The following is a 21,013-nucleotide window of genomic DNA, read 5'->3' on the forward strand; positions in this document are numbered from 1 at the left end:
GCACATCCCTTTCTGCACAGCTGTGCTTTCCTAAGGTTTATCTGAGCTCAGGGATACAGTTTCAGTGAGCATGCCTGGCTTCAGGATAAGAAGCGTGAACATGCCTCCAGCATATGAATGTGATGGGGTTGTGGCCTGAGACCCTGGGCTCCATCAGAAATGTTCTGCACATTGTGTCTCGGTGTGACAATTGCCCATTAAATACCAGGCTACCAGCATATGGTTATCCCCAGCATCCCCTTTGTTGAATGGAAACTTTAGCTGTGTGGTTAGAATATTTTCCCATCATTTAGCATTTCAGAATTCACTGTTTTTTTTTTTTTTTTTTTGAGAATTCTGCAATTAATGCTGAATGGCACATTTGCAGATTATTACAGAAACGGTTAAACCAGAGTCGGCAGATCTGTAGCTGCTCTTTCCCATGATGGCTAAGTGGTGGGTTGGAAAAAGGTGGGGCAATGGGAGGATTCCGGTGCTCCCTCTGTGGATGCTGTAATTAAAGTGGGGAGTCTGGCAGGGTTGTTATCCCTGCTATTAAGAGTGCAGATGGCTAACGGCCACATCACCAAGAGTTAGAGTTAGCCCTTTTAAAGTCTTTTTTTCTTTTTCTTTTATGACCCACCCTATATATTCCAAGCATAGGTATAGATGTAGTGAAGAATTTTCTCATTAAAAGTAATGGCTTATTCCCACACTCATTCCCGGTCTTGGAATGAGAAACCTGTTTCCTTAGACTTGAGGAATTGCCTATCTGTCGTGGCTTAATAGAGCTTTTGGACGAGAGTGTCTGGTAGGCGAATTTTACAACCAATCAGTGCTCAAAGCAGATCCAACTGGAAGGGCTCCAGCTGGCAGCTCATGGTCTCTCTCCCAATTTTACTGTTAATGAATTATTATTTAACCCCCAAACACAGAACAGCATGCTCCTATTATCTTAGGGGAAGTGAGTGCTCATGATGCTCTTGACCTGGTACTTAGGAATCTCCCGGGCTGGAGGGAGGTTGGCAGCCAGTGGCAGAGAAGGGACACAGAGTGGATGGGAAGAGTGGTAGATATTGCTCGGCAACTGGCATGACCTCGAGTCTTTGCAATCTTGTGTGTGTTTGGACTCTATGGGGATCTGTGGTGGAAAAGCAGATTGGCTTCTCTCCTCATCATGTTCTCTTGTTTTCCCACAGGGAGTGGGGCCGGCCAGCAGAAATAGTGGACTGTACAACATCACCTTCAGATATGACAGTAAGTAACTGGCTTCACCGCTGAAGAATGGAGCCCTTTCTGTGATCTAAATCTTACACAGTTGTGTTTAATCAAGGACACTGCAGGTCTTGGGGTTGAAGAATTTTCTGAACCTGCTCAGGTTTGTCAATAGACCTAAAGTGGCTCAGTCTAATTAAGCCACTCAAGTAGGTGGGAGCTTGAACAGATCAAGTCCTCTATAGTGTTGGGAGAAATTGTGTATGGAGGACTCTCCCCTAGCCCCAGGTCTTCAAGGCATTACCATGTCCTTAAGAACAAAGGCAGATGCCTGTAGGGGGGCGCAGCAAGGGACAAATGAGTGAAGCTCCTCAAGTGCAGGGATGCTAGGAAGCGGTGGGGACTGTGGCAAACTGGACAGCACTTGGTAAGGACTGTGGCAAACTGGGTCTGAAAGGAGCAATGGCTTCTCCATTCCAGCTCATTGTAGCCTTGAGGAGTTCCCCCTGAGGTAGCCAGATGAGATTTTGAAGGAAGAAAGATAAATTGGCTTTTTTTTTTTTTGACTAAATGTTTTTTTTTAATATTGGCATCTATCTTAAAATGTTCAGCGAGATGCCTGGGTGGCTCAGCGGTTGAGCATCTGCCTTCAGCTCAGGGCATGATCCCAGTCCGGGGATCAAGTTCCACATCAGGCTCCCTGTGAGGAGCCTGCTTCTCTCTCTGCCTATGTCTCTGCCTCTCTCTCTGTGTCTCATGAGTAAATAAATTTATTTTAAAATAAATCTTTTTTAAAGACTTTATTTATAAATAAAATCTTTTTAAAGATTTTTATTTATTTATAAATAAAATTATATTTTATTTCCCTGAGGGAAGCCCAATGTGGGACTTGATCCCAGGACCTCAGGATCATGACCTGAGCCAAAGGCAGATGCTCAACCACTGAGCCACCCAGGTGCCCAAATAAATAAATTAAAAAAAAATGTTCACAAGCACAGAGTGGGCCCAGTGAATGTGTGTCTGTGTCCCAGATTGGCCCAGGGGATCTCCAGTTGGCCATCTCCGACTTGGGCCTGGGTTTCAACTGTAGTGCCCTGCCTGTCCACTGTGAGCTGTGGCAGGAGACTTGACTTCTATAAGCCTCAGCTTTCATGTCCTGTAAAATAAAGATTAGTTTCTTCCTCAGCATCATGTTGAGGCTTAAATGAGGCAATGCTTTTAACTGCTCAACTTAGTTGGCCTGTGATGTGCACTCAGTAATTGATATCTGCCAATATTAGCAGTCATTCCAACTGGAATTGGAATACAGCATCTTCTTGGCCCTTTCTCTCGAGGATGTGTGGCTTTGTCTGGCTGAATCGTTTCCTAAGGGCAGGGTGGGGTGCTTTTTTCTGATTGAGCATACAGAATCCCCCTCAGCAGCTGTTTTCATGCTTAAGAAGGTAATTATATAGAATTGTGAGCATTTTAGCCTTATGAACCATAATTTATACGTAAAAATGTTAACAAGAGGGAGCTTGACTCCTGTTTAGTAACTCCTGACATTTGATTCATCTCTTGGAGAAGATTATGAATCCATGTTAAGTAATGGGTGTGGGTCACAATGAGGCTTCTGAAATGATCACTGCTAAAGCAAGATTTTTGAGGTTGTGTATACAATCTAACAATTTTAAGATACAAATATGTGTGTCCAATTTATGTCCACAGTTGCTGACGTGAGTACTTTAAGTTAACCAATGAGGACTTCTATTTGAAACAGATATTTCATGTTAGTGGTGTGTTTATGCTCTGGGTAAATGTTATAATGCTAATGAAAGATTTGCAAGTCCATGATACTTAATTCAGCTAAGTGAAGACATGTGTAAGAGATCTCTCTTTGAGCTACAAAGTTAATTTCTAATATATGCTCTTGGTCCTGGCAGATCTTGTATTACATTCAAGAGTTCAAAATTTTCTGGTCAGCTGCAAACAAGTATTTGCAGCTCTAATTTAATATGGGGTTTTGTGAAAGAGAATCTGTACCTGTAAAACTTAGAAGTATCTTATTGTTTTCTTCATGGGACTAAATATTTGGCCCACGTGCTTGATGCCTGCCTCTTAGTCATTTTCTTTCTTATTCTTCAGCATTTAATTAGAATTTAATTCGCAACTCGAATTGACTCCCGAGACATCTGAAGCTCGGTTGCATTTTGGCAGAATGTCATTTGGGCATAATTTTTTGGTAACCAGAATCCAAAATGTTAGAGTTGCTAATAATTGGATCCAGGTTTGTGTAAAAAATTTATTCATTGTTTTCCATTGAAAAGATATTTCTTTCTCTCTTCCACAAGGAAGTTTCTGTTATTGCTCAGTTGACTGGTTACTAGTTCTGTTTGAAATAGCTAAGAACCAATTACCAAGTTTTCACCAAAAGCATGAAACTACAAAATCTTATTTTTCTACTCCTTTGATGTTACGAAGAAAGAAAATGTCTTGCCATTAAGTCAAAAGCTAATTTCACAGGTCTCCATGTCTCCTTTCACGTGACATTTCTCATTTCTTCTTCAGGCTCTGAGGGGGTAATGCCTGAGTAGGTTGTAATACATTTTCTTAATTCTTAGACTTTATATTTGCATAATTATATTTACAGAAACCTGGAGAGTGCTAATTTTGGTGTTAGGAATGAACAAAGGAAAAAAACAACAACATGATTTACTCTTGTTCTTGCATCTTTTCCTAAAAGCTGTTTAAGTCAGAGGTTTCAATAAATGAAAATGTTTGAACTTGGGGAGCCTGGCTGGCCCAGTCCGGTAAGCATCTGACTTTAGCTCAGGTCATGATCTCAAGGTCCTGAGATCAAGCCCCATGTTGAACTCCCTGCTTAGCGAGGAGTCTGCTTCTCCCTCTTCCTCTGTCCCTCCCTGCTGCTTGAGCTCTCTCTCAAACAAATAAATAAATCTAAAAAAAAAAAAAAAAAAAAAAAGTTTGAACTTGACAAGTGTGATGGGATTTCGTCTTTTTTTTTTTTTTTTTTTTTAATATTGGGAAGCTAGTTTCAGCCAGGATTTTTTTTTTTTTTTTGCAGGCTGACTCCAATTCAGAACTTACTGTAGTAATAATCTCTGTGCTGAGGATAGGGATGGCTATCCATCCAAGGCTGCTTTCTGTCCTGACCCTGGTCTGGTCAGCAGTGGAATCCAAAGCCACCCAGCTGGTCCCTTAACTGCAAAACGTTTCCTTATTTGTACAATATGGGTGTTAAACCACGTTTAAAAAATTTTTTTTCTATCCTAAAATTCTCTTCTCCACCCAGAGAACACATGTTAAATGCTTTCAGTGTCAATTTTCATTAGAGTAGAATTTGGTTTTATTAATTATTAACATCTTTTCAAAAGAAGTAATATTGAAATGTTGAGGTGGCTGCTTTTTAAACAGATGGAGTTTACAGAAAGGGGTCCACTTAGGGCTGTGAGGCAAGAGAGCAGGATCCAAAGCAATGTAGGAGCTAGCAGTTAGCAAAATGAGAGGGGGTGCATTGTAGTGCATATGTGTGTTGAAATTTAGTAAGAAATTTAAAAAGGAGGAATATTATGTGCATATTAAAAGACTTGGAAGGATGTTTCTTAGAAGTTGATGATAGTAGTTACCTTTGTGTGGTGGGAGGGCATGGATGACTTCTACACTTTTCTTATGTTCTTTTATAATTTTCAAATATCCAAGGAATGTTTTTAGTCATAAAAGTGGGAAATGTGGGGGCATCTGGGTGGCCTATTTGGTTGAGCATCTGCCTTCAGCCTAGATCATGATCTCCGGTCCTGGGATTGAGCCCCGTGTCAGGTTCTCTGCTCAGTGGAGAGCCTGCTGCTTCCTCTCCTTCTCTCTCTGCCTTCACCCCCCCCTCCCATGCTCTCTCTCTCTCACACACTCTCTCTCAAATAAATAAAATCTTTTTTAAAAATTTGGGAAAGGTGTGGCATACAGCAGGGGCAGGGGGAGTGCAGCAGACTCATTGAGCCTGAAAATCCCCGTTTCACCTCAAAGAAAAACACCATGACTTCAGAGGGATAATGAGTAGTTTGAATAGTTGATGGAACTGAGGACTTTTTGCAGCAGAGTCCAATGAGAGTTTTCAATTTTAACCATTGAGAAAGAAATGGAGATGAAGCAGTGTAAGAATTTTGAGTTGGTTTTTACCGGGGTAGCTGGTGTTTCTCCCTGTATGAATGGCCAGAAGAGCTCACAGCCATTCTCTGGAGTTCCATTCTGAGTATGGCTGGAAGCTTCTGACAGCTATTTAGAATCCTGTAGACTTTGAAGGTATCTTTAGAGATACCAGGTATCATAGCTGCTCACATGGTCATGGCTGCATTGACAGCTGGCAGTAAATTATGTTCTCAGACAATATCAGAGAATTGGTCTTCATTTTATGAGCAGTGTGGAGCTCTTTGAATTTGGTGGGCATTGTGGGTGTCTTTGCTAACACATGGTGTTTGGGAACAGAAGTTTTACCTTTGAGATGCTTGTTAACATTGAAGGTACTTTGCTTGTCACAAAGTCAGTACTGTTGCAGGTACTAATTGGATTGTTTAATAGTCTTGCTGTGAGCTACTCCTTCATGAATCCCATCCTCATACTGCTTCCTTTCCCTGTTCACGTTGCCTCCAAATTTCTTCTAAAAGCAAGCCCCAGACTATTTAGCCATTTGTTTCAAATCACTCTAATGCTGAAACCTGTTGAATTGATGTAAATAATTATTGATTTAGGTAAAGTATCATAATAGTAAAAAAGTTAATGCCAGATTCATAGTCAAACCGTATATACAGTCACACTGTATGTGATCCTCCTCATGCTGTCCTAGAATTTAACTTGAAGTGCCCTTCAAGTGGTACTGGTGCCATAAATAAATCCTTCTGCAGTATCTTAGTTTTCCAAACAGTCAAACTTTGATGTCCTATTTGGGCTTGTGCAGTACACGTCTTGAGACAGAATGGATTTGGCCACCTCCAGACAGCAGCCCTGTGTGATTTGAGAAGAATGAACCTGGACATGGAAAAGTAAATGTTTTAATCTAACTGTTCTTTGTTCTCCTGACTCTCTAGACTGCACCACTTACTTGAATCCAGTGGGGAAGCATGTGATTGCTGATGCCCAGAACATCACCATCAGTCAGTATGCTTGCCACGACCAAGTGGCGGTCACCATTCTTTGGTCCCCAGGGGCTCTCGGTAAGTGGTCAAAATGGAGTCCACCATGTGGCCTTGGTGGGTAGTGAAGAATGCAGGGGTCCCATTGTGGCAACCTCCAGGGGCCAGGCAGGTCTTGACATAAGTGTAGGTGTGCTGTGTGCTTGGGCCCAGATACACTTCTTGCTTTGTTGCATATACTTGCTGGGCATGCACAGAACTTGATACTATGCCTATGGCTCATCTTTGAGTCCTTTGGCTGTTACTGAGAGAGATGTGGGTTTGCAAAATAATGGTGTATGGTGATAAATCACACTGAAGCCTTCACCTCTGGGTCTCAGCAGTAGTCGGGGAACAGGTGACCTGTCCGAGGCTGTAATGGCCTCAGTATCCAGCATTGGCCATCTCTGTGCCCATATGGATATCCAGGCACAGCACTGGCATATGTTGTGAGTTTTCAGGAATATTCCAGTTTTCATAAAAACCCATAAAATCAATTCTTAAATGTTGGCAACAAACTGAATTTATTTAAACTATGTGGGCTGAGAAAAACCAAAATGAAGAAACAGAAGAAAAAAAAAAAAACAGAAAAAAACAAACCCATGTTATTTGGCCAGATTCAGGTTAGGGCAGAGTCTGCTTATCCTCTTTAATAATGAGTTGCTGATATATCAGATAGGATGGGATAGTTGGATGTGGGATGTGGGCAGGGCCCATTTGTTCAGATGTGCCTGGGTGTGAACCCAGATTCTGTGTTTACAAGAGCCCTCTAACCCTTGCCAAGCCCCGCTTCCACATCTGTAATGCTTCCCCGTCTGTAACGTGCAGATGACTGCCTCTTGGTTTATTGTAAGATTTCCAGACACACACATGCAGTATATTTCTAGAAAGAGCTTTTTTTTTTTTTTTAAGTTTTTATTTAAGTAATCTGTATACCCAACATGGGGCTTGAACTCGCAACCTTGAGATCAAGAGTTGCATGCTCCACCGACTGGATCAGCCAGCTACCCCTAGGAAGAGCTCTCAAAACACAGTGGCTGTTGGGGCACCTGGCCAGCTCAGTTGGTAAAGCATGTCAATCTTGATCTCGGGGTTATAAATTCAAGCCCCACATTGGATGTAGAGATTACTTAAAAATAAAACCTTTAAGAAAAAAAAGTGGAAAAAAACCCTCATACTAGTGGCTACTGTACCATCATCAGAATCTGGTCCTCAACCTGCTCTTTGACATTGCCATCGAATCTTAGAATTAAAAAAAAAAAATAGCCAAGGGAAAAGTAAAATAAAAGCCTGGATTTCTTAATCTGAACAGGATAAATCTCAGAAAAATCAGACTGCAGGAGAGGTGAGTGCAGAATGAGGGAGGATAGATCAGACACATGGGCCTGACTCACTTATCCTTGTAAATACTGCTGGGTCTGAAAGCAACGGGTTTTCCAAAAATAACATTATCTTAACATTTAAAGATAAAAACATTCTCTGTGGATAAACGGGAAGTGGTCATTCCATGTAAGGCTATACAGTTGAGGGGTTGGCCTGACAAATTGCAGGCTCCTTTAGAATGAAAGTAAGGGATGTGAGCGTGTAGTTGGAAAACTAACAGATGGAGCAGTGAGGGCAGAATGTAGTGCTTTTCCTGCAAGGTGATTTGTGGGTGGACAGGTTCTGTTTCTATGAAATTCTTTGAGATTCTATCAGGGAAAACCCTTGGAAGACAGAAGAGCATATGGGTTAAGAACACCAGCTTAGAGCCAGACACTCTTGGGTTTGAATCCCACACCTGCTGTTTAATTTCTGTGTAATCCTGGGTGGATTGTTCAGTGTCTCTATACCTTTTTCTCATCTATAAAATGGGGATTATATCTTCCTCCCATGGATGTTGGGAGGACTCATGAGTTTTAAATGATGGAAAGGAACAAATAAGTTCCTTCATTGGAAGCTGCTCCATAAAGTTGCTAAACATGTAACTATAAGGCATTCTGAGTATTGTGATAAAGGTGTTACTATGATAGAAGATTTACATTTGCTGCTTCTTCCCACCACCCTCCCCTCCCCCCAGGCTTGGCATCCTGTTTTTTTCAGGCAGGTCTTTTACAAATAAGGACTAGAACCACCTGCTCCCATCTCAGCTGATAAATTTTTATGAAATTGTGAAATGTACAGTCTTGAATCGTATTAATCACCCAGCTTTTGTTAAACAGGAGCTCTGGGGACATGGCATGAATTAAATCTTCGTATAAATAATGAGGATTTGTTCACTCTTTTTTTTTTTTTTTTTTTTTAAATCTCAAAAGGCAAATTCCTGTGAGATCTGCTAACTGGTTGTTGGTCTAAGACCTTGGATCTTGTTAGCATATCTGAATCTTAGGCTGTGGGTCAGCTGGCTCTCACCCCCACAGGAGGCTTTGTACTTAAGATGTAATGTGGCTGAGTAGGTACCTGCGCATTCTATACCATGACCCCTGAAAATCTGAAGCTCTAATTGTAACTCCTTTGCCCTACTCACCATAAAATACGTGTTCTTCATCAAATAATGATAGGATTGGAGAACCTGTTCAAAAAAGATTCCCCTGTCCTTTGCCATCAATAATTTTCCCACCTGGTTAATTGCATCCTATGTCATTACGTTTGCCCTGTGGGGAAAGGGGTTGAAATTGTCTCCTCCTGTAGTGTTCAGAAAGAATGCGAAATCGATATCGCGCCAATTGAGGCTGACTTTGGGGATCTGCAGCTGCAGTTGGACCGTTCCAGTTTCCATGGGATGCAGAGCGCTGGTACTGGCTCTTGTGATCAGCAGAGCTTAATCCTCAGGTGGCAGGAGGCTGGGCCAGTGCCTTTCAGCAGCGCTGTGGGCGTCTCTGGGCTTCTGAGGACTGTATGAAGAGCACACACTGGGCAGCCCTTGGGTGTCTGCCTTTCAGGCCTGATTAGAGCAAGAACTGCTTTGTAAATCACATAGACATTCTAAACTATTTAATCTCAAGCCTAGGAACCCCTTGGGTGCAGACACACACTTTGTTAGGAATTTTGTGCATTACTCGGTGAACCATGCCAGCAAATACAGGATGAAAACTTAAAGCGGAAACATGGTTTGGGGGGAGTCCCTCGTCAGCATTGGGAATTATCATCAGCTAAATACACCCTGTCTGATGACCTAGAAATTATATATTACACTGTAGACATTTAGGATCAATTGTGACTTGAGCCTGAGTATTTGAACCCTAATGTCACAGAGGCAATGGGCATTTGTGAAATGGCTGGCTGGATTAGAGGTAATTAATTAGTCGTGATGGGACAGAGGAAATCACCTGGCCTGTACTAGAGGAATGCAGGGTATGTGGTTTTTTTCCTTTCTGCAAAACTTGGAAATTCTGGCCAAAGTTAGAATTCCTTTAAGTCTGTTGTGTAGGTGGAAAGGACGGTAATCTTGGAGGAAGGAAAGTGTGTTCAAAGGTAATTAGGTCCGCTTTTAATAAAAGCATTCTGCTTTGCTTAGGCATCGAATTCCTAAAAGGATTTCGAGTAATACTGGAGGAGCTGAAGTCGGAGGGAAGACGGTGCCAACAACTGATTCTAAAGGACCCAAAGCAGCTCAACAGTAGCTTCAAAAGAACTGTAAGTCACACGCAGAGAATGTGCTCCTGAAGACATGCCACTGTTCTGGGGGTCTGAATGGTCTATTGAATGCCTGTGAAACCAGAGAAGGGGGGCAGTGGGGTCCACCCCTCCTGCCAAGGTGGGCAAGAAATAGCTTGGCAACACCCTAAGCCTGCTCCACACCCAGAGAAACCCTCCAGCACCTCTTGCTGGTAAACACACCTCTCAGGTTACATGTCCTGGAAGGTGGCTTTGTGCTCTTAAGAATGTGTGAGCTCTTCCCCAAAAGCTTTGAGGTTCCGTATTAAGCAGACATGGCTGCCTTGCTAAAGGACAGGCAACATTGCTGATCTTTATTTCAGTTGAACGTGGTCCAGAAAGTAGACTCCAGGTCTGGAAGAGTGTCTGGGTGACTGTCAGGGAGGTCTGAAGGTCTTGTGTGTAGGCGGAGGGGTGGGTAATTTCTTCACGGTATCATGTCTGTTTTTATTCCCTTTTAGGGAATGGAATCTCAACCTTTCCTGAATATGAAATTTGAAACGGATTACTTTGTGAAGATTGTCCCCTTTCCTTCCATTAAAAATGAAAGCAATTACCACCCTTTCTTCTTCAGAACCCGTGGTGAGTATGCCCTGCTTGCCTGCTTCCCATGATGAGATTGCTCCTGATTCTAAGGACTTTTCAAAGAAATATATTCAAGAGCCCACCTAATACTGGTATGAAATCAGCATGGTTGAGGAGAAAAGCATCCAGAAAAGCAATTCTTGGAATTAAGATTTGGCCTAGGCAGAGTTCACCCAGCTAGAGATACCCATTGGCAACTTATTCAAGAATAGATGTGATGTTTGACTTTTTTTTGGAGGGGGGGCGCGCAGCTGCTGTAAGATACATATATATATATTTTTTAAAGATTTTATTTATTCATGAAAGACACAGAGAGAAGGCAGAGACATAGGCAGAGAGAGAAGCAGGCTCCCCATAGGGAGCCTGATGTGGGCCTTGATCCCAGAACTCCAGAATCATGCCCCGAGCTGAAGGCAGATGCTCAACCGCTGAGCCACCCAGGCATTCCAAGATATCCATATATTAAAACTACTTGGGGGAAAAAAACACACACAAAACAAAACAAAATAAAAAAAAAACTACTTGGAAAAAAAGAAAAAGCAAGACTATAAAGTATAAGTTGATTTTGGACACAAAGAGTACAGCATGAAATAATTCCATCTTTTTTAACCTGTCATCAGGAAGGTGGCTTTTGTGAATGCCCATTTTCAGGATTCCATTAAGACAGCTAATCAGTAACCCCGAGACTGCCTCTTTCTAGAAAGTTAATTTGTTTAACATCTGTGTGTCAGGCCCTGTTCTAAATGCTTTCTAAATACTGACTCAGTTTACCCCCATCTCCACCCTTCAAAGAATTTAATCCTCCCATATCTACTTATTAGATGTGGAATCACACACCCAGAGGTTAAAGAGCCTGGTGGGAGCTGGGATTTGAACCCAGAAGGCTGACTCTGGAGTCCACACTCCCCAGCCAACTGTGCTGGGTTCCCTTCTCCATCTGTTCTGTATGCGGTGTGCCTTTCCACAACCTGAATCACTGCTTTCAGATTTGGTTGCCCAGGCCTGAAGCCTGCAGCCATTCCCTCTTGCCTTCCTGGTCAGGCTTTCTGTCTGGCTTTCCAGGCCCCCAATGTTCAGCTGATAGTCCAAACTGCCAGCACTTCTATGTGGTCTGATTGCTGGCCTCATCCTCCTCTATGATGTTTTTGTTCTCAACTCTAGAACTCATACTCTGGTTGTTTTCTTTCTTTCTTTTTTTTTTTTTTTTCTTTTAATTGTATTAAAAGAAATGCAGCAAAGTTATAACAGTCTCATTTTATTAAATAAAACATTATTTCATAAGGCAAAGATTATGTACATTTGACATCTCAATGTCTTACTCGTAACCAATGAGAGGATTCAAATATGTTTATGAAAAGCTCACCTTCGTCAGAACTAGTGTAATTTTTAAAAATTTTATTTATTTATTCATGACACACACACACACACACACACACACACACACACACACACAGAGGCAGAGGGAGAAGCAGGCTCCATGCAGGGAGACTGATATGGGACTCCATCCCAGTACTCCGGGATCACGCCCTGAACTAAAGGCAGATGCTCAACTGCTGAGCTATCTAGGCATCCCAGAACTAGTGTAATTTAAGATTAATTTTTTCCTATCAAAATCAATGTGTCTGTTTGGGGGTGAGGCAGAGGTGGGAGATACGTTTATCACCATTTCAGTGCACTATGATCTTGATGCTGTCTTTGGTTTCCTTGGTGTTGTAGGAACATTTGCCAGAACGTTCTCCCTGGGTGAGCAGCATTGGCATATTGGACTAGCTGTTTGGCCTCTCTCGTCATGTTTTTGTTTGTTTGTTTTTTTTTAAATCACATTCAAGCCCTGCTTCAAAGCCCTGTTGGCTTTGGTGCCTAGTGTTCAGTGTTGGTGCTACTACTTAGTAGATGTCTCGATGCCATTTTTTGACTCCCTCAGAGGATTTTAAAGTAGAATGCTAGCAAAGTTTATAATAACTCTAAGATAGTTCCAGAATCACTCCAAAGTCTCTTGTGCCTAAACACCTGTACAGTGGAGCAGGGCCTGGTTTTATTTCCGTTTACAGTTAAACCGGAACCTCCATGTGGCAGTGGCCTGAACATAGTCCTGCTGGCCTTGGCTGCTGGCCCTAAAACTATGTAATGCTTGACAAGCTTTAAAAGTCTGGGTGACTTTACACTCTTTTCATTTATTTGGCATAAAATGAACTGCATTAATATTTTTACATTGTACAATTTAAATTTTCATAAGATATAACTTTGCTGTACTGGAAATCATTGCTGAATTGATGTATTTTATACTTTTTCCAACACTATCCGGAACCGTATATTTCTATTTTATTGAATTATTGGATGAGGAAAATGTCAAATTGTATTAAAACTAAAAATATGCATCTTTCTTAATAGCCTGCGACCTATTGTTACAGCCGGACAACCTGGCCTGTAAACCATGTAAGTACAGCTGTTTTTGTCTTTCAAGTCTTGCCAGCACAGTGGTGCCGGGGTGGCCTCTGGGTGCTCATTCTGGGTCCTTCCTCCTACCAGTCTGGAAGCCTCGGAACCTGAACATCACTCAGCACGGTTTGGACATGCAGGTGTCTTTTGATCACGCGCCACACACCTTTGGCTTCCGTTTCTTCTATCTTCATTATAAGCTCAAGCATGAAGGGCCTTTCAAGAGAAAGGCCTGTAAACAGGTGAGCTGCTCTCCGTACATTAAGGAATACTACATGTTTAATGTGACCCCTGGGCCCCTGGAATTTGGATGATTCAATGTGAATATTAGGCTTTAGTTCAGCAGTTGGTAGATATTCCAGAATGTTATGTCTCAGGGGCGTCCTTCATGCTCTCCAGTTATCTACACTCGGCTATTTCAGTGGTGATGAAGCCTGGGAAAGTTATTACCAAGGAAATAACAGAATTAAATATTTCTAGTTCATTCTGCTCTATTTTAAACATTAATTGGATGCTCGCTGTGTGCCAGTCACCAAGCTTTATGCTCACTGAATCCTTACAACTCTGTGCAACAGAAGCTGCTGCCATCATCCCACTTTACAGATAGGGTGACCTGAGGCTCCATGATGTCACCTGGCTTCCTCAAGGCCACGCAGCTAATCAGTGGAAAAAACACATCTAGGAGCAGTCAGTGGCTTACGATCATACACATAGGCCAAAGTTAAGTAGAAACTCAGCCATCAAGTTTTTAAGCTAAAGGAGGTCAGCAAGAGGGGAAAATGTTTTGTGAAAGTGCACAGGACTGCTAGATCGCCTCTAGCAAGCACCAGGAGAGGTTTTTGGTCATGATAGCAGAACTTAGCACCTTCCTAGACGTGCTTCTGTGTTGTTGAGTTTTGCTTTCCTGCAGGCTCTCACCTCTGTCATTGACCTTCTGCTCAAGTTGAAATTATGGCACATAAAATATGCACAAACATGGGCAGGTAATTCCTTTCCTCACCCTTTCCATAAGTAAAGGGTAGTCTAACTAGCTTCTTTGTCTGCAAATGAAGTAGTCCTGCTGAGGGCACCACTACGTATAGACTCTCACGGGGTTCTCTGGGCTCTCCTGGGCCTTCTTATCAGAGTAAAGTTCAGATAATGTGTAGCAGATAAACACGGCTGCTTTCTGATCTAATTTATGTATTCTGAACATAGTCACGACTGGTGGCAGGTCTCCTTCAGCTCTGGGGGGAAAAGAGAGGTCCAGATGACCCTTATCCAGGAAGTGAGTTTTAAAAGTGTTGTTTTGTTTCTTTGCAGGAGCAAAATACAGAGACAACCAGCTGCCTCCTTCAAAATGTTTCTCCTGGGGATTATATAATTGAGGTGTGCATAACTCAAGAAAGCCCTATTATTAATTCTACAGAATGAATCTAGTTCATGTAGAATTCCAACTGTTTACAACCCTAAAATTTCAAGCTATTGAGGGTGTGCACAGTTATCTTTTTACATGGTCCTTAATATGCTTTTTAAAAACTTTATATGTAATCAGTCTTTGATTTTTCTCACTCAGTATTTCAAATATTTCATACAAATATTTTTATGAAACCATATAGTCCACATAACCATGATTTAAGAATTTCTATACCATATTCCTTTGTAGGGGAGGAAGAAATTCCTTCTTTCCTCCATGGGTTCTTCCAGCTGGTTTAGGACTTAAATTGACATGAGGCAGATTAAGGATTTTGAGAAAAAAACCAGAGTCTTATTGAGTACTCACAGAGGCCCAGTAATGAAATTGAAACCCAAAGAAATTACAAAGGCAGGCACAGTTTTTATGCTTTTTGGACAAAGAGATAATAAATTTGCGAGGAATTGACAGGATAAAGAAAATGGATGTTTGGGAACTTTAATTAGTAAGGAATACCAAGTGGGATTTAGGCTGGGATAATAAGATAAAAAGTAACAAGGTTTGTTTCTATAGCTTTCTCGACCTTGAAGTCCCTATCTCAAACAATAAGGATATCTGTTTTTTTTTTTTTTTTAATATTTTGTTTATTTGAGAGAAAGGAGCACATGAGCTGGGAGGGAGGGGCAAAGGGAGAGGGAGAAGCAGACTCCCTGCTGAGGAGGGAGCCAGATGTGGGGCTCCATCCCAGGACCTTGGGATCATGACCTGAGTTGAAGGCAGATGCTTAACTGACTGAGCCACACAGGGACCCCAAGGAGGTCCTTTTTACTTCTCGATACAGTGAGGGTATTTGTCATATGGGAGATATATTTCCTGCTTTGAGGGGGACAGAGGGAGGATCTGCTTGTTGTACTGCTTGTTTCCCCAGTAGCTTAGTTTCAAAATATTTACCAATAGGCCATTGTGCTACCTACTGGGGCCCCTACACCATTAGACTACAAAAATATGTTCTTAAAACCTTGGATTTAAAAACTTTAAGTAGTAAAACAGAAAGGAAAAGTTACACCAATTGTATCTGCCTCTATTTCTCTAGTTTTCTGCTGACATTTTTCTGTATAAATATACATGAAGTTCTAAATACCACTGAAAAAAGACAGGGGCACCTGGGTTGCTCAGTGGTTGAATGTCTGCCTTTGGCTCAGGTCATGATCCTGGGGTTCCCAGATCGAGTCCCACATTGGGCTCCCTGCAGGAAGCCTGCCTCTCCCTCTGCTTATGTCTCTGCCTCTCTCTGTGTGTCTCATGAATAAATAAACAAAATCTTAAAAAAAAAGCAAGCAAATGGTGTGTGTGTGTGTGTGTGTGTGTATGTGTGTGTAAATATATATATATATATATATAAAAATATATAATTTTAGATTACTTTTCCAGTATCAAACATACTACAAAAACAGGAATAAAAGAAAAATAGAAAAGGAAATTAAAAATTTGTCCATAGCTCTGCTATTCAGAGACCATCAACATGTCTTAACATTTTGGGAGAAACACTGGTTGTATGACTTGGTAGCGGTATGTGGTTTTGAAGTGACACACCCTCTTAAAGCATTCATGGCAGCCCAGGAAAATTAGTGGTAGGATGCCACTGTAATTGAAGATTGTTAGAATGTGGAGCTCAGTCGCTGAATTCATCAGTGAATGAACAATGATGGATTCATGCAGGGTGATGAGGTGGAGAGTTTTGAGTTCATAAAGCAGAGATTTATCTGATTTAATATCCAGTCGTGGCTCATAAATTATCCTAGGCAGTAGCTGTTCTTCCTTCTGCCCCCTACTGTCCACAGATGGAAAAATGAATGAAATTGGTTGAGATGTTATCACTTAAAAAAAAATGATACAGCATCCTTTGTTTTGCAGCTGGTGGATGACACTAATACAACTAGAAAAGTGATGCATTATGCCTTAAAGCCAGGTATGGTGGTATGGTTTTTTTTTCCTGTGTGAAATGTTGGCTCTGGACTACAGCAGACCATGCACTTTGATACTTTCTGTACTTCATAATTTGTAAAACCAAAACACATCATTTGAGCCCCTCTTTTTTTAAAAGGTGTTCCATCAGGGGTGCCTGGGTGGCTCAGTCAGTTGAGTGTCCACAACTTTTGATTTCAACTCCAGTCATGATCTCAGGGGTTCGTGAGATCAAGCCCTGTGTTGGGCTCCATGCTGAGCATGGGGAGTCTGCTTGAGATTCTCTCCCTCCCACTCCCACTGCCCCCTCCCCTACTCTTTAAAATAAAAAGGTATCGCATCAAAGCTAACTTTCCTTCCATCCTAATGTCAATGTCTGGGAGACCGAGGCCACTGTGGTTGGTGTGTGTCTGTGTGTAGCTGGGACTAAATAGTCACTGGTCCTTGGAAGAAAAGTGGTGGGAAATGAGGTTTCCTAAGGCTGAATTCTCACAAGTAGTCACTGTGAATTGTATTCTACAACCGCCCCCCCTCCTTTTTTTAAGATTTTATTTTTTCATGAGAGATGCAGAGGGAGAAGCAGGCTCCATGCAGGGAGCCCAATGTGGGACTCAATCCCGGGACTCCAGGGATTATGTCCTGGGCTAAACCACTGAGCCACTCAGGGATCCTATACTCTACAAACCTTTAAAAGGAATTATTTGTAATCACCAGACCAATACTAGAGAAATGTGGTCAAGGGGTCCTAGCACCTGTTAGGCAGCTTATGTTTAAAAAGAGGAAAAAGAGGAGTGCCTGGCTGGCTCAGTAGAGCATGTGACTCTTGACCTTGGAGTTGTGAGTTCAAGCCCCATATTTGGTGTAGAGATTACTTAAATTAAAAAATCTTAAGTAAGAAAAAAGAAAAGGAGGAATTTCTTTGAACATGCGCTGCTTAAGTTTCAAACCTTCTCTTTGAAATTTCCCAGCACATTCCCCGTGGGCTGGGCCCATTAGGGCTGTTGCCATCACCGTGCCACTGGTTGTCATCTCAGCATTTGCCACCCTCTTCACTGTGATGTGCCGCAAGAAGCAACAAGGTATCTCTTTGTGTGGTGTGTTCTTCCCAAGTTGGCAGGACACCAGCCAACAGAGGGAGTCAGGAGCCTTTGGCTCCCCCACCACCCCCGCCCCCCAAATGGGCATTTTAGTTTCCTAGCATTGAAATACTTGGCTTTTAACCTCAGGAGCCATGAACACGAAGCCATAATCCTATTCTCAGACTCAGGATAGTAAATTTAAGAATATAGATGAAGTCTAAAAGTATGAGTAAGGGTAGAGGTAGGACGTCATTACTTATAAAAGACAGGTGTTGGGAGGGAACTTTCTGGGGAGCTTGGAAATGTTTTATATCTTGATCTGAGTGGTGGTTACATAGGTATATACTTAGATAAGAATTTGCTGAGATGTACTCTTAAGACTTACGTACTTTAAAGTGTACTTTAAAGTCATCGCTCAGCAGGGTTTGTCTTCCCTCCCTCCCTGTCTCCCTCCCTCCCTCCTTCCTTCCTTCTTTTTTTAAGAAGGTCAGCTCTTTTAGTGTTTAATTGGTAGATATACTTGGTTGTGAGACCAGCTTCTGGGTGCTCTCTGCTGACCAGGGTGGTCCCTTCAGTTTTCTTGGCTTACTCAAACTCAATTTCAGGTGAACAACTAATTTTGGCCGCTTGTTGCTCCCCTGGAGAAATCAGCTCTCCTATTTCCAGTGGTGACCCAGGGGCTGGGGAGGTGGGGACTGGGATCTCAGGTGTGCATATCAACTATTGTTTCTTGAAGAGGCATTAGGTCCCGAGTCTTAGGGAACAGGATAAACCACTGGCTCGTAGGCATCAACCCTATCTTCTTTTCCAATTTAGAAAATATATATTCACATTTAGATGAAGAGAGTTCTGAGTCTTCCTCGTACACCACGGCGCTCCCCAGAGAGAGGCTCCGGCCGCGGCCAAAGGTCTTCCTCTGCTATTCCAGTAAAGATGGCCAGAATCACATGAACGTTGTCCGGTGTTTTGCCTACTTCCTGCAGGACTTCTGCGGCTGTGAGGTGAGCAATCTGAAGTCTCTTCTCTTCCGCTGGGTAGGACATGTGCTCCCATGCTCTCCCTTCTATCTCCTTCCCTACAGGCCTCTTTGGGTGACACCTAGGACCTTGCTTCCTTCCAAATTTGGGTCAGCCTCACACTCCTCCCTCAGTCTGCCCTACCTATCACTACCATAGCACTAAATGTTTCCTAATACTTAGTCCTAACCCTGACACACTCCTGCTCAAAAGCCTTTAATGGCATCTACGTGGTAGGAAGTTTTATAAACATCAAGGAGATCGTGGGCAGCCTGGGTGGCTTAGTGGTTTAGTGCCGCTTTCAGCCCAGGGCATGATCCTGGAGACCTGGGATCGAGTCCCACGTCAGGCTCCCTGCATAGAGCCTGCTTCTCCCTCTGCCTGTGTCTCTGCCAGTGTCTCTGTCTCTCATGAATAAATAAATAAAATCTTAAAAAAAAAAAAAAAAAAAAGATCGTGCAGTTGCCTGGAAGGAAATGGCATATCCCCTGAGAACATGTAACAGGAGTAGGGGGGAGGGGGTCATTCAAGACACCTGGTGAGCCTTGAACGGCCAAAGAGAGGATGGAAGATAAAACAGCAGGCTTAGACAATTCTTTGGAGTAGTTTTGCTGAGAAGGGAGAATAATAATGTGTCAAGTACTCAAATGGTCAGCTCTGGTTTCTTGACTGTCTCTTGAGTTAAAGCTATTAATATGTAGCTTTTCTATAATGTGATAGTGCTAATTTTCAGGTGAAGTGAAATTTGAAGCTGTCATGGAAGGCACACTCTGTTTCTTACAAATGCAAGAACTGTACAATAGCTGTGTAATTAAAGTTATTTGTGCTTTGATTACTGCCCACTGGTGGGTGTCTTAGTGTCTCCATGTGGCAAGGCTGCCCCCTAGTGTCAATAATACCTATTTACAAGCTGAAGCTAGGGAGATGCACAGATCCAAACTGCAAACTCCAGCTGGTGCAACACAGTCTTCAGACAGGGACAACCCGTGGGCTCTGCTTTGTAACTAACTAGCCTCAGGGGGGAAGTGTCTTCCAATTATGAGTGTAATACTTGTCGTAGAAAATTTGGAAACAAAGATGACCAAAAAAAATGGCCTATAATCTCAACCTAGAGAAAGAGGAACACAGTTAATATCTGGTCTGTTTGCTTCCAATTTCTTTCTTCACAGATGAACTCATGCATACAGTTTTGCATTTAGGGTAGATTAGAATAATTTTCCTGTCTTTTCATTTAATAACTTACTGAAAGTTTTATGTAAACTGCAATTGTATTTTATTTTGTAGAGTTTTTATTTAAATTCCTATTAGTTAACATACAGTGTAGTATTATTTTCAGGTATACGACATTCAGCACTTCCATATATCACCCAGTGCTCATCACAATGAATCCCCATTCCGCATTTCTCCTATCTTCCCACCTTCTCCCTTCTACTAACTCTCAGTTTGTTCTCTGTAGTTAAGAGTCTGTTTCTTGGTTTGCTGCTCTCTTTTTCCCCTTTAGGATTCTTTGGCTTCTTAAATTCCACATACAAATGAAATCATATCATGTTTGTCTTTTTTCGACTTATTTTGTTTAGCATAATACTCTCTAGTTCCATCCATGTCCTTGCAAATGACAAGATTTTATTATTTTTGGTAGCTGAATAATACTCCATTATATCTATATGCATACTACATCTTTATCCATGCATCAGTCAATGAACATTTGGGCTCTTCCCCTAATTTGGCCATTGTTGATAATGCTGCTATAAAAATCAGGGTGCATATATCCTTTCAAATTAGTATTTTTATATTCTTAGGGTAAAGATCTAGTGTAATTTCTAGATTGTAGGGTAGTTTTATTTTTAACTTTTTGAGGAATCTCCATAGTGTTTTCCAGAGTGGCTGCACCATGCAATTTTAAACAGCCACGTGATCCATCATATCAACTCTCTATAATTGAGTTATTTCAAATTGCTAAACATCCCAGTAGTTCAATTTTGCCTCATTTCTGATGACTTTGCAGGGATAGAAGCCTGGAAATGGAATTGCTGCATCAAAGATGGGAACATTTAAAAAATGTTTGGTATATACTTCCAGTTAGCTTTTAGAATGTATAATGCAAGGGAATGTAAAGCAATTCAGGATTATTTTCAGCAAGTGAGTGGATGTTGAACTGTGTTCCTTAGAGCCAAAGAAGAAGACAAAGTCATTTCAGAGCCCCCTTCCCCATTAGAGACTGTGGCTCTCATTCAGGCATATAGCCACTGAGGATTAGTTTCTGAACTACAGAAGGAAAGAGGCTGGTAAAACTGCCAAGAGACATTTTTAGCAGAATCAGATGAAAATGGTCTAAGAAGGTGAAGCCCTCTGAGGGGCACATGCATGCCTGGTTTTCTCTCCTTTCTTGGTGCCTCTCCCTCTCACCCCCTCCCAGAATCTCTTTTGGATTTTGGATGGAAGACCTTATATGGATATGACGCCCCATAGACTGCTTATGAAGTCATGGTGGGAGGTGCCACGTCACTCACAAATGAGTTAACCAGAGTGGCTGTCCTCTTTGTT

General features: G+C 41.9%; 1 protein-coding gene across 2 annotated transcripts in view; it reads left to right on the plus strand.

Moving 5' to 3' along the window:
• IL17RD (interleukin 17 receptor D) overlaps nucleotides 1-21,013 on the plus strand; it is a 69,239-nt gene that overhangs the window by 39,480 nt on the left and 8,746 nt on the right. Inside the window, exons 2-11 of one of the 2 annotated variants that reach the window (XM_072785775.1) lie at nucleotides 1,179-1,236; nucleotides 6,273-6,398; nucleotides 9,853-9,971; nucleotides 10,454-10,574; nucleotides 12,969-13,013; nucleotides 13,107-13,258; nucleotides 14,319-14,384; nucleotides 16,324-16,378; nucleotides 17,343-17,453; nucleotides 18,291-18,454. In XM_072785775.1, coding sequence (XP_072641876.1) covers nucleotides 1,179-1,236; nucleotides 6,273-6,398; nucleotides 9,853-9,971; nucleotides 10,454-10,574; nucleotides 12,969-13,013; nucleotides 13,107-13,258; nucleotides 14,319-14,384; nucleotides 16,324-16,378; nucleotides 17,343-17,453; nucleotides 18,291-18,454 — 1,017 coding nt within the window. Of the gene's footprint in view, nucleotides 1-1,178; nucleotides 1,237-6,272; nucleotides 6,399-9,852; nucleotides 9,972-10,453; nucleotides 10,575-12,968; nucleotides 13,014-13,106; nucleotides 13,259-14,318; nucleotides 14,385-16,323; nucleotides 16,379-17,342; nucleotides 17,454-18,269; nucleotides 18,455-21,013 lie in introns of both variants that reach the window. The other variant, XM_072785774.1, reaches the window with a different exon arrangement.

Source organism: Canis lupus, chromosome 19 (assembly GCF_048164855.1).
Source record: "Canis lupus baileyi chromosome 19, mCanLup2.hap1, whole genome shotgun sequence".
NCBI classification, from domain to species: Eukaryota; Metazoa; Chordata; class Mammalia; order Carnivora; family Canidae; genus Canis; species Canis lupus.